Source organism: Argentina silus, assembly GCF_951799395.1.
Source record: "Argentina silus genome assembly, chromosome: Y".
NCBI lineage: Eukaryota > Metazoa > Chordata > Actinopteri > Argentiniformes > Argentinidae > Argentina > Argentina silus.
Genome location: NC_139654.1, coordinates 21,827,964 through 21,840,757, shown reverse-complemented (window position 1 = coordinate 21,840,757; position 12,794 = coordinate 21,827,964). Strand labels below are relative to the sequence as shown.

The 12,794-nt window shown below is 52.8% G+C and overlaps 1 protein-coding gene across 1 annotated transcript; it reads right to left on the bottom strand.

Moving 5' to 3' along the window:
- Window positions 1–309: 309 nt before the first annotated feature.
- Window positions 310–11,544, bottom strand: LOC310824021 (pentraxin-related protein PTX3-like; the record flags this gene model as incomplete). Its single annotated transcript, XM_083696921.1, has 6 exons — window positions 310–884; window positions 4,475–4,614; window positions 5,441–5,522; window positions 9,708–10,210; window positions 10,352–10,511; window positions 11,406–11,544. The coding sequence occupies 6 exons, from the start codon at window positions 11,542–11,544 to the stop codon at window positions 310–312; spliced, it is 1,599 nt and encodes a 532-aa protein (XP_083553047.1).
- Between the last annotated feature and the right edge of the window lie 1,250 nt (window positions 11,545–12,794).

Here is a 12,794-nt window from a genome sequence, read left to right as displayed (position 1 = left end):
ATTGTCTCTCCCTCCTTTTTTTCAGTTTGCTCCACTTCTGCTCCTAAAGCTATGCATGCTAATGCTTCTCACAATGTGTGTGTCTGTTTGTGGTACTGCCCTCCCCCATCTCTAAATTGGAAACATCCAGTAGAGCACATATTACAGTACTTCAGTCTGTGGGAGTTTTTGTTTTAGGGCAGTGCTAGCCTATATGTGTTAATGATGATGATAAAAGTACTTGTGTCTTTAGCTGCAGATGGCATGGTAGCATCAGAGTTAGTTTTGAATGATTATGATGACGAAGATGATGACAATGACAGAACACAGTTAGTTGAGGAACTGAGCACCTCCATGCAGCTGGATCTCTGTCATGCCCCAGGCTACCACGTTTCCTCTCTGCTCACACCCCTCACCCTCCTGCAAAGCCAGCTGGGATATCTCCTCTTCCTGTAACACTCTGTTCCACATATTCACCCCTGTCATCTTCCCAGAAAACGCTAACTTGGCATCAAACCCCCCCTCAAACCCAGGCATCCCACTGCCACTGCCACCCCCACCCAGACCTACAGATCCTGGGCAGCAACCGTTCCTGTCCTGCCCCAGCTGCAGTGAGCCTCCGACCGGGAGCATGTGGCCCTCGCCCACCCTGGGTGTGGATGCTACTTTCCGTCCATCAGCCCATAATAACGCCATGCCTTGCTCAGAGCTCCAAGCTCCACACAGGTGAGTCCATCCCAATTCTCCACCCCCTTTCACCACACCCCGTCCCTCCACCAGATGCGCCTCTCCCCCAATGGTGAAGAGAGCCGAGGTTCCACTGAGCAGTAGCTGTATCTCATAGGGGTTCCGTCGAGTTCCGTAGGAGAACAGAAATGTTCTGTTGGAGATGGAGACAGGCTTGGCTCACAGGCTCACAGTGAAGAAGGACGAGGAGAGAGGGAGGTCAGGGTTGACGGAGATGTAGATACAACGGGAAGAGGAGGGGCGGTCTTCATAGCCTGGGAGAGAGGATGAAAAGAAAGTCAGTCAAAGACAGTTTTAAGTTCAGGTTTGACTTTTGTTGAGCCTTTATTGAGAGAGAGAGAGCGAGGGGTGGGGTGGCTCTTATAGTATGCTCACTCATAGGAGACTGGAGACTCTGCTATGCTCCAAGAAGCACTAGTTAGGATTTGACCTTTATTCTACCAGGAAGGTCACATTAAGATTGGCATCTCCTTTCCAGATCATTTCACCTCTTACCAGTTGGCCTTCACCATACTAGATCATGTGATAATCCTGTTGAGTGAGAAATAGGTCAGTGGTTCTCAAACATTAATTACAGTTTCCTGTTCTAAATAAGTAACACCAAACATTTAACCGTGTCTTTTTCTATGACTCAGGAGGGCTTACTGGTAAATAAGTGGGTTGTGATGTATTTTACAATTATGACCAGATTGGGTGCTCATCAGTTTCAGTGACAGATGTTTTAGTCAAAAGATGGTGGGTATGAGGGTATGAAAATGATGGCTGAGGTTCAGTGATCATGTGATGTGGTTGTGGTTTATCCGACATCAACGCTGCATGGGTAAGGTCAGGGCCACCATGTCTGTTCCCTATCATGCACATCTATTTCTGTACTCCTCTCCCTGTTACTCTCTCTCTGTCTCTTTCAACCAGTCAGAAGGAGAGTGATGACTCTTGGTCAAAAAAGCTCTTAGGGAGGTTTGAATTTGTGTGTGTGTGCACGCTGCGTGCGTGCAAGCTGATGAAGGTTTGAGTCAGTCTACTCCCCCTCTCTCTCCCAGCCACCAATGATAGCTCAGTTATGACACACACTGAGATTCTCTCTTCTTACCAGATCCTAATTATTGACGTTACATTTGTCTCAAGTGTCCGTCTCTGCGGGGGTATCGGTGAAAAACAGTTCCCATATTGTGGCGCCCGGCCCGTGCCTAAGCCCATGCGCGAGTGTGGGACGGTGGTAAATGGAGTATATATCTCGCCTCGCTTTGTCTCTGCTGTTTCTGCTGTCCCTCTCTTGCCCCGTGTTGTCTTTGGCAGGACCATGTATGGAGTTGCTGCAACCCGTGGAGATAATCACCGTATGCCCATACATGGAGTTCCTGCCCATCAAGGCACAGGTGAAGGGCATCAGCAGGAGCAGCAGAGACGGTACAAAAGTAGCCCACGGAGCACCCAGTGGGGGGGAGTTGCTACGGCGAACCAAGGAGCAGTTGATGGGAGAGAGAATAAGCCAAGTCACCATTGTCCAGTGTATGACCCCTGACCATAGGAGAGCCCGCTACGTTGCCAACCTTTGCCTGTCTGACTACCCCGCTGCCGCCCCGACCTGGAACGTAAGAGGACCACCCACCGTGTACCGAACCCCCCTGCTATCTTCACGACACGACGCCTTCTCACCCCCACCCTCTCTCTATCATTTCCCTCTCCCCGCTAACCGAATAAATATCTTTGATTATAATTCTGGTGTGGACCTCTCTGCTTACACTGTGTTTGGGTCCGTGACGCGCCCGCACACCCCGGCGGCCGTCACATTTGGTGGAGAATGCGGGCATAGCGACCCGGGACCCAAACGCAGTGAACCGCAGAGACACCAGGGGGCCAAGCACCGGGAAACCAGTCCAGACCCCGCCATGGCCACTGGTACGGATTTCCAGGCGCTGATAGCGCAGCTCGTGGACCTCAATGTCAAGCAGCAAGCCCGCCATGAGGAGCTCGTCGCCGGCCTGCTGGCCAAGGGCCAGCACAAGTCCGCCACTCCGGCCCAATTCCTGGTCAAACAAACGGGGGACGACGACGTGGAGGCGTACCTCCAGATGTTCGAGAGGGAAGGCTGGGCCCCCGATCAATGGACAGGCCTGGTGGCTCCATTTCTGTCAGGCATGGCCCAAAGTTGCTATCAGGACCTCTGCGCGGACGGGCTTGTGCCATACCCAACCTTGAAGACGGAGATCGTCAAGCGGCTCGGCCACACCCTTTTGACCCGGGCCCAACAGCTCCACGAGTGGACCTTCGACCCGGCCGCTTTCCCCCGGGCCCAGATGCACGAACTGACTCGGGTGGCCAACAAGTGGTTGGTATCTGACCCCCCTTCCCTGGGGCCGGTGGAGAGGGTGGTCATGGACCGATACATGAGGGCACTGCCCCACGAGGCACGGAGGTATGCGTGCCAGAACAACCCCCAGAGCGCCGAGCAGCTGGTATCCCTGGTGGAAGGCTACCAGGCCGCCCAGGGCGTGATGAGGGTGGCCCGGACACCGAAAAGAATCCCGCCCCTGTTACCGACGAGTCGCGACGGACGACCGGAGACGCTGTTTCTCCTGTGGTGAGGTGGGTCATCTGTCCTGGGCCCCCACGCCCAGGAGGCGTCCATGCCCTCGGCGAGCGACCCCGGACGTCCCTGCGGGCTCCTGACGGCCTGTTGGGCTCAGCCGACGGGAACACCCCCGATCACCCCGGTGCTAACCCTAACCCTAACCCTAACCCATCTCCGAGGGCGCCGGCAGCGCCGCCGCAGAACGGGCCTTCGCGGAGACCCAAGCCGTCGTCACGGACAGCGACTCACCCTCCCCTGACGATGGCGCCGACTTAATGGGGATGTTCCTGGAGGATTCCGACGCCGCCCCACTGCCCGCCCGCCTGAAGGGGAGGTTCGGGACAGCTCAGATGGAGGACCGCAACCTAGCCAGCGTGCTGCAGCAGGTGAGCGTGGTTGATGGGCAGCGGATGGACGGGGTAAGGGACTTGCCAAACCCACATTTTGCCATTAAGAACAGTCTAATGTATCGGATGAACATGACTAACGGGGCCAGACAGGAACAGCTAGTGGTGCCCAAAGCCTATATTCCCTCAGTTCTCCAGATGGCCCACACCCACCTCCTGGGAGCGCACCTGGGGGTAGCGAAAACCCTGGATCGGATTCAGGCACGGTTCTACTGGCCCGGAGTGAAGAAAGCGGTGGAGACTCACTGTCGGCAGTGCCCCGAGTGCCAAATGGTGGCGCCCCGTCCCCATGTACGAAGCCCCTTAATCCCCCTCCCTATTATCTCTGTTCCTTTCAGCCGCATTGCGATGGACCTGGTCGGGCCCCTCCCCAAGAGCAGCAGTGGGTACCAGTACATCTTGGTGATAGTGGACTACGCAACCCGGTACCCCGAGGCCATTCCCCTCCGCACCATGGCCACCAAGGGTATCGCCAAGGAGCTGGTGGTAATGTTCACGCGGGTCGGCATCCCCGACGAGATCTTAACTGACCAGGGCACCCCATTTATGTCCAAGATTATGAAGGATGTGTGTCGACTCCTGCGCATAACGCAAATTCGCACGTCAGTATACCACCCCCAAACAGACGGCTTAGTGGAAAGGTTTAATCAGACACTAAAACAGATGTTAAAAAAGGTGATGGAGTTGGATGGGAGGAATTGGGACCAGCTCCTCCCATTCCTGATGTTTTCCATACGGGAGGTGCCCCAGCCTTCCACGGGGTTCTCACCCTTCGAGCTGCTGTACGGGAGACGGCCCCGAGGAATGCTAGACCTGGCTAAGGAGGCCTGGGAGCGCCAGCCATCCCCCCACCGCACGATGGTCGAGCACGTGGAGGAGCTCCGGGAACGGATGGCCACCCTGTGGCCCCTGGTGAGGGAACACATGGAGGCGGCCCAGACCGCACAGGCCCGAACCTACAACAGGGGGACGCAGCCGAGGGAGTTTGTGACGGGAGACAAGGTCCTTGTCCTGGTACCTACCTCCGAGTGCAAGTTCCTGGCAAAGTGGAACGGGCCATACGAGGTGATGGAGAAGGTAGGACCAGTCAACTACCGGGTAAGACAGCCGGGAAGGCGGCAGCCCACCAAGATTTATCATGTGAATTTATTAAAGAAATGGGTGGCCCCCGCCGCCATGCTGTCTGTGTCAAACCCCCTCTCCACACAGAAACCCAAGTCGGAGGACGTGCCATTCGGGGAGCAGCTGACCGAACGACAACGACACGACCTGACCGAGGTGGTCGCCAGGCACCGCGACGTCTTCTCCTCCACCGCCGGGCGCACCACCCTGATCACCCACCCCATCATAACAACCCCAGGGAAAACGGTAAAACTCAGGCCCTACCGTATCCCCGAGGCCCGAAGGACGGCCATAAACCAGGAGGTGCAGGCGATGCTGGAGGCTGGCATCATAGAGCGGTCGCGGAGCGCCTGGAGCAGCCCCATCGTGCTGGTGCCCAAGCCCGACGGGAGCATTCGCTTCTGTAATGACTTTCGCCAGCTCAACGCGATCTCGCAATTTGATGCCTACCCAATGCCACGGGTCGACGAGCTGATCGAGAGGCTGGGCAGGGCCCGGTACATCACCACCCTGGACCTCACTAAAGGGTATTGGCAGGTGCCCCTCGCACCTGAGGCCAGAGAGAAAACTGCGTTCTCCACCCCGGACGGACTATTTCAGTTCGTACAGCTACCGTTCGGGCTTCACGGGGCGCCGGCCACGTTCCAGAGGCTTATCGATCACGTGCTCCGTCCCCACCGCGAATATGCGGCCGCCTACATTGACGACATCATCATCCACGGAGAGGAGTGGGGGGCCCACCTGAAACAGATGGAGGCTGTGCTGCAAGCCCTACGAGAGGCGGGGCTCACCGCAAACCCAGCCAAGTGTCGGCTCGGCCTCCAAGAAGCAAACTACCTGGGGTTCACGATCGGGAGAGGGTGTGTCAAGCCCCAGGTAGGGAAAGTTGAGGCGATCCGCGGGTGGCCCCGCCCCCAGACAAAGAAACAGGTACGGGTTTTCGTAGGGCTTGCCAGCTATTATCGGCGCTTTGTTCCCCACTTCTCTTCCCTGGCAGGACCCCTCACCGACCTCACCCGCGCGCGCATGCCGGATCGGGTCGAATGGACGCCGGAGGCGGAACAGGCGTTCGCAGGGCTGAAGGAGGCCCTCTGCACGGACCCAGTGTTGGTGACCCCGGACTTCCAACAGCCGCTAGTGGTACAGACGGACGCATCGGAGACCGGGGTGGCCGTCCTTTCCCAGCTAAGAGAAGGCGAGGAACATCCCATCATGTATATCAGCCGTAAATTGTTCCCAAGAGAGAAAAATTACTCAACGATAGAGAAAGAATGCCTGGCCATTAAATGGGCACTGGAGTCCCTCCGGTATTACCTACTGGGGCGGCAGTTCACCCTGGTCACCGATCACGCACCACTGGTATGGATGGCGAGGAACAAAGACAGCAACGCCCGGGTCACCCGCTGGTTCCTCTCCCTTCAGCCCTACTCCTTCGACGTGGTCCACCGAGCCGGGGCCGCGCATGGGAACGCCGACGCTCTCTCACGGCGGGACGCACTAGGAGGCTGGGCCGCCCCTCCCGCGAGGTCGGAGCTCAGGAGGGGGATATGTGGCGCCCGGCCCGTGCCTAAGCCCATGCGCGAGTGTGGGACGGTGGTAAATGGAGTATATATCTCGCCTCGCTTTGTCTCTGCTGTTTCTGCTGTCCCTCTCTTGCCCCGTGTTGTCTTTGGCAGGACCATGTATGGAGTTCCTGCGCCCCAAGGGGCCACAGCTGCAACCCGTGGAGATAATCACCGTATGCCCATACATGGAGTTCCTGCCCATCAAGGCACAGGTGAAGGGCATCAGCAGGAACAGCAGAGACGGTACAAAAGTAGCCTACGGCGAACCAAGGAGCAGTTGATGGGAGAGAGAATAAGCCAAGTCACCATTGTCCAGTGTATGACCCCTGACCATAGGAGAGCCCGCTACGTTGCCAACCTTCGCCTGTCTGACTACCCCGCTGCCGCCCCGGAACCCACCGTGTACCGAACCCCCCTGCTATCTTCACGACACGACGCCTTCTCACCCCCACCCTCTCTCTATCATTTCCCTCTCCCCGCTAACCGAATAAATATCTTTGATTATAATTCTGGTGTGGACCTCTCTGCTTACACTGTGTTTGGGTCCGTGACGCGCCCGCACACCCCGGCGGCCGTCACAATATGATTCTACATTCCGGGGTGCTTTGGTGTGTTTGTCGTGCCGACCTGGTCATGATTATACCTCTCTCTGCTCAGTATTTTGGCCAGATTTACAGGGTGGGTTATATAGACTGTGTGTGTGTGAGTGTGTGTGTGTGAGAGAGGGCTGGCACCTCTATTGGACCAGACTTGATTTGGTAGAAGACATCCTCTGCAGAATCACCTCAAGATGGCGCCTCCTACGGCTGCCACGGTGTGTTGGTGCGCACTTCTTTGTTTGTTTTTAGTCTTTAATTCCATAAATTGTGATTCCACTAAGTTCATTTTCACAAGGGACGAGATACTTAACATCAGGGACTCAACACCATCTGATTTATGTCCCAACTTTCTCGCCTCATCTGTGGATTTACTGGAAATTCTGGTCAAAGGTGCTCTGGCCCTTGCCGGGGCTCTGGTGCGCTTCAGGGAGAGAGGATTATGCTTGCCTCTACCGGGAATACTCCTCTCAAATGTCCGCGCACTGTGCAACAAAATGGACGAATTGCGTCTTTTTATCAGGACAAATAGAGACTTTTCTCTCTCTTCTGTTGTGTTTTCTTCTGTTGTGTTTCACAGAATCATGGCTGATGGAATCTACACCGGACTCAGCTGCCCGGCTTTCAGCTGTTACGGGCGGATCGCAACCCGATTTCTACACGCAAAACGAAAGGTGGAGGGTTCTGTTTCTATATAAATTAACGCTGGTGCAACGACGGGAAAGTGATTTTGCAAACTTGTCCTCCTGACCTAGAATCATTTTTCATCACCTGCAGACCATTTTACTCTCCATGTGAATTCACTTCTTTTATATTGGCTGGAGTTTACATCCCCCCGCAAGCTGATGTGAAAGTGTCTCAACGTCAACTCACCGACCAAATATTAGGAGTGGAGAGAAGGAGAGTGAACACGTATTCCCCAGTTATTGTCCTTGGGGACTTTAACAAGGGCAACTTAACTCACAAACTCCCTAAATATAAACAGTTAATCAGATGCCCGACCAGGGAGGAGAAGATTTTGGATCACTGTTACAGCACCATCAGCAGAGCTTATCACGCAGTTCCCCGCGTGGCTCTGGGACCACGCTCTTATTCATCTGATCCCAGCATACAGGCAGAAACTAAAACTTTCTAAACCTGCTGTGCAGACATCTAAGAATTGGAGCAGCAGAGAAGCAGTGGAGGAGCTGCGTGACTGCCTAGACACCACAGACTGGGACATTTTTAAGACTGCTTCCAACAACCTGGACGAATACACAGAGTCTGTGATGTCATACATCAGCTTCTGTGAGGACAGATGTATTCCAACATGCACCAGGGTGAGTTACAACAATGACAAGCCCTTGTTCACAGCAAGACTCAAACAGCTTCGTTTGGAGAAGGAGAGGGCTTTCAGGAGTGGAGACAAGGAAAGATTTAGACTGGCTAAGTACACGTTTGGCAAGGAGATTAAGGAGGCCAGACGACAGTACTCAAAGAAGCTAGAACAACAGTTTCCAGCCAACAACTCCTCGTCAGTCTGGAAAGGCCTTTGAGTGATCACAGACTGCAAAACCAAATCCCCCCACTCTATGGATGACCTTAGACTCCCCTGGCACCTACGCCAGGATCCTGTTTGTGAACTTCAGCTCTGCATTTAACACTATCTCCCCAGCTCTCCTCCAGGACAAGCTATCCCAGCTGAGCGTGCCTGAGCCCACCTGCAGGTGCATCACTGACTTCCTGAGAGACAGGAAGCGGCAGGTACGGCTGGGCAAGCTTGTCTCAGAGCCCCACAAGGCTGTGTGCTCTCTCCTCTATTCTTCTTCCTCTACACCAACAGCTGCACCTTCTGTCAAACTCCTGAAGTTCGCGGATGACACAACCCTCATTGGATTAATCTCCAATGGTGATGAGGCCGCCTACAGAGAGGAAGTTGACAGCCTGGCTTCCTGGTGCAGCCAGAACTACTTGGAGCTGAACGCCCTAAAAACTGTAAAGATGGTAGTAGACTTCAGGAGAAGCCCAGCCCCAACCGCCCCCCTCATCATTCAGATTCCTGGGGACAATAATTTCAAAGGACCTCAGGTGGGCGGAGAACATCACCTCCACCATCAAGAAGGCCTAGCAGAGGATGTTCTTCCTGCGGCAGCTGAAGAAATTCAACATGCCGCAGAAAGTGATGGTCGAGTTCTACGCGTTGAGTCCATCCTCAGCTCATCAATCACCGTCTGGTTCGCTGCCTCCACTGCCAAGGACAAAGGCAGACTGCAGCGGATCATTCAATCAGCCGAGGTCATCGGCTGCAACCTGCCATCTCTCCTGAATCTGTTCCACTCCAGGACCAGTAAGAGAGCAGGAAAGATCACCGCTGATCCTTCCCATCCTGGTCACAACCTCTTCCAGAGACTTCCATCCGGCAAAAGGTTCCGGTCAATCAAGACTAAAACCTTGCGCCACCTGAACAGTTTCTTCCCCATGGCAGTGGGGCTCACAAACAAGCCCCCTGCCTCTCACTGACTCTGGGACTTCCACCCCCCCACACCCTGTTACACACACAATGCACTGACAGTGTAATTTATAGTGTACATGCCCCATAACCATTTCACAGCCTCTAGCCTCATTGCCACTTAGTCTCACAGTCAGTTTCCTGTATGTGCAAATATACTTAAAATAAAATAATTCTGATTCTAATTCTGAATTGAACAATAGCACTGTGCTCTCAGCTCAGTTTGCCTACAGTGTGCTCTCCCCGTCTGCTGTACTCCTGGAAAGCACTGGACTGGAAGAAGCAGAGGTTTGCAGACATTCAGATGAACTGATGACCTCAGTGTCAGCTCTAGCTCTGCCTTTGTCTGCTTCAGCTCCGTTACCACGGCAGCCAGAATCTTCTGTAGTGTATTGGCCTCTTCTGGCCTCTTCTGTTCTGGAACTGGAGGTTGGAATCCTCCTTTTGCCTCATGTGGCGTTCTGGGCCCAATACTGGTGCAATTCCGATTAATCAGGCAGCTGCTCTCCAGCTTGGCAAGCCAGGAGGCTTGTTTCCGTGCAATGGATAAGAGCTGCTGTAACACCGCTCCTCGGTGGTTGGAATTCCCAGCAGAATTCCCAGCAGCTTTCCAATCCTCCTTTAGATTGAGACGCTGCAGGCTCTCCCGGAGGCGAGCCTCCACCTGCAGGGACATCCTCCACCCAGCGGTCTCCACAGCAACCCCACAGGCCTCGCCGTACTGAGCCACAAATCTGGGTGATCTAAGATAATGATATTTAGCAGATTTAGCAGATGCTTTTATCTGAAGGAACTTACAGTTAAAGCATATCTTCAATTAAATAAACCCACAGCTCTGGTGCTGCAAAAAAGAGGATAAGAAATAAACAGTTAACCTCAGCATCTCGCCACACAGTGAGCCAATCTCAACCTTAATGATGTCATCAACGTACTGCAGGAGCATGGTCTCTCTCATCTGTGAGTTCTCCAGCATGGAGAATAACGTGTTCCATTTAGTCATGTCTGGACATCTACAGGGGGCAGGGGTGGTGGTGGCTAGAAGGGGAGGGTGGAGGAGAAAAAGAAGAATGCAAGAAGGAGGAGAAGAGGAACAGGGGAAGAGTGTATGAGAGAAATCTGATGGCTTGTATTCATAACGTTTGAGTCAACCCTGAGATGTCTCAATGATCCCTCCCTTTGTTTCCTATTGCTTCTCTTTCCTATTATCCGTCTGTCGCTACCAGACACTCAGTATCCCTTGCTAACAGGTTTCATATCACTTTCAAATATTCTCTCTTCTACCCCTCCCCTTTTCAGCTTGTCTCTGTTTTAGAGTTTATACTCTCATAGTTTTGTTACCTCTGATCAGTCATTCATGATGTGCTGTTGCCAATAGGAGGCTAAGAGCTCCTGACTCTCTCGCTCAACTTACTCTCTGGCACTAAACATCTCTATATACAGTAGACTCAGCCAACACTGACTTACTACTGTAGTATCTATCAGGGAGCACAACACAGCTTTAGATGCACAACTGGAGTTTAACTATATTCAATAGACTTCCATGTACTTACTCAGCACAGACCCGATTGCATGTAACTGTTCCTACTCAACCCTGTCACTCAACCCTGTCAGTCAACACTGACAGAACACACTAATGCTGTGGATAGATTCAGACAACTAACATAGTGCAGCTGGAAAAGTTACCTTCTGTTATCTGTATTGCACTGTATTAAACAGTGGGGAACTTCCAAAGTCAAGGCTTACCATATTCAAATAAATGTATTCACATTCATTCACTCTCCAAATTCAAATTGATGCATATGACATGAATGTGCATGAATATGGTTTAATTAAAATTTTTGCTTTTACGTTCGTGTACTTATGTCCTTTGAATGCTTTATTATTATACTTTTTGCGCACGCACATGCGCGTGCACACACAGTGACTTACGCTCCTGTGGCTCTCCCTCTGTGATTTCGTTGTAGTAGGTATCACCATAGTTCACCTCGATATCGTCCTTGTACCCCTGAGTCAGCAGCACACACACCGACACCAGACACACTGCCTGGGGGAGACTCCACAGAAACATCCTTACATCTGTCGGTCTGTCTGTCTGTTTGTCTGTGAGTGTGTGAAAGAGTGTGTTGAGTTCTGCCTGGTTGCCTGACTACCTGTCTTTCTGCCCTGCTGTGTGTGTTGAGAGAAAGAAGATTACTGCAAGAAATTGTATGTGAGCTCAGTGTGTTAGAGCAAGCTGTGTTCCCTCCTCTCCTCTCTTCCTCTCTATATGTCTCTGTCTACCAGTCTCTCTTTCTCTCGCTGCCTCTATATGTGTCCCGCCTCTCTGTCCTAACTCTCCACCTCTCTCTCTCTCTCTCGTTAAATGCAGAGCAATCCCTTGGCAGCAGGCCTGGTAGTGTTGTGTTCTCCGGCTGAGAATGGGCGAGAGAGAGGGTCTGCCTTGGCTATATACACTCACCGGCCACTTTATTAGGTACACCTATTCAACAGCTTGTTAACGCAAACATCTAATCAGCCAATCACATGGCAGCAACTCAATGCATCTAGGCATGTAGACATGGTCAAGACGACCAGCTGAAGTTCAAACCGAGCATCAGAATGGGGAAGAAAGGTGATTTAAGTGACTTTGAACGTGGCATGATTGTTGGTGCCAGACGGGCTGGTCTGAGTATTTCAGAAATTGCTGATCTACTGGGATTTTCACGCACAACCATCTCTAGGGTTTACAGAGAATGGTCTGAAAAAGAGAAAATATCCAGTGAGCGGCAGTTCTCTGGGCGAAAATGCCTTGTTGATGCCAGAGGTCAGAGGAGAATGGCCAGACTGGTTCGAGATGATAGAAAGGCAACAGTAACTCAAAGGTTGGTGGTGGTGGTGTAATGGTGTGGGGGATATTTTCTTGGCACACTTTGGGTCTCTTAGTACCAATTGAGCATCGTTTAAACGCCACAGCCTACCTGAGTATTGTTGCTGACCATGTCCATCCCTTTATGACCACAGTGTACCTACTTCCAGCAGGATAACGCGCCATGTCACAAAGCTCACATCATCTCAAACTGGTTTCTTGAACATGACAATGTTTGTGATTCACCGTGTTCTCCTGTGCCTCCCCAGAACCCTCGACTCCCTTGCAATTCCACGGACCTACCCGTATTCCTCTGTACTACTGGATCTCCCGCTACGGAACCCTGGAATGGACCCCGACGACTCTCCCTTGGATTATCCCTCTCTTCCCAACCCCTCTCCGCTATTGGATCTCCCCCTGCCGAACCCTGGACCAGACTCAGACGACCCCCCTTTGGATTATCCTTCTTTCCC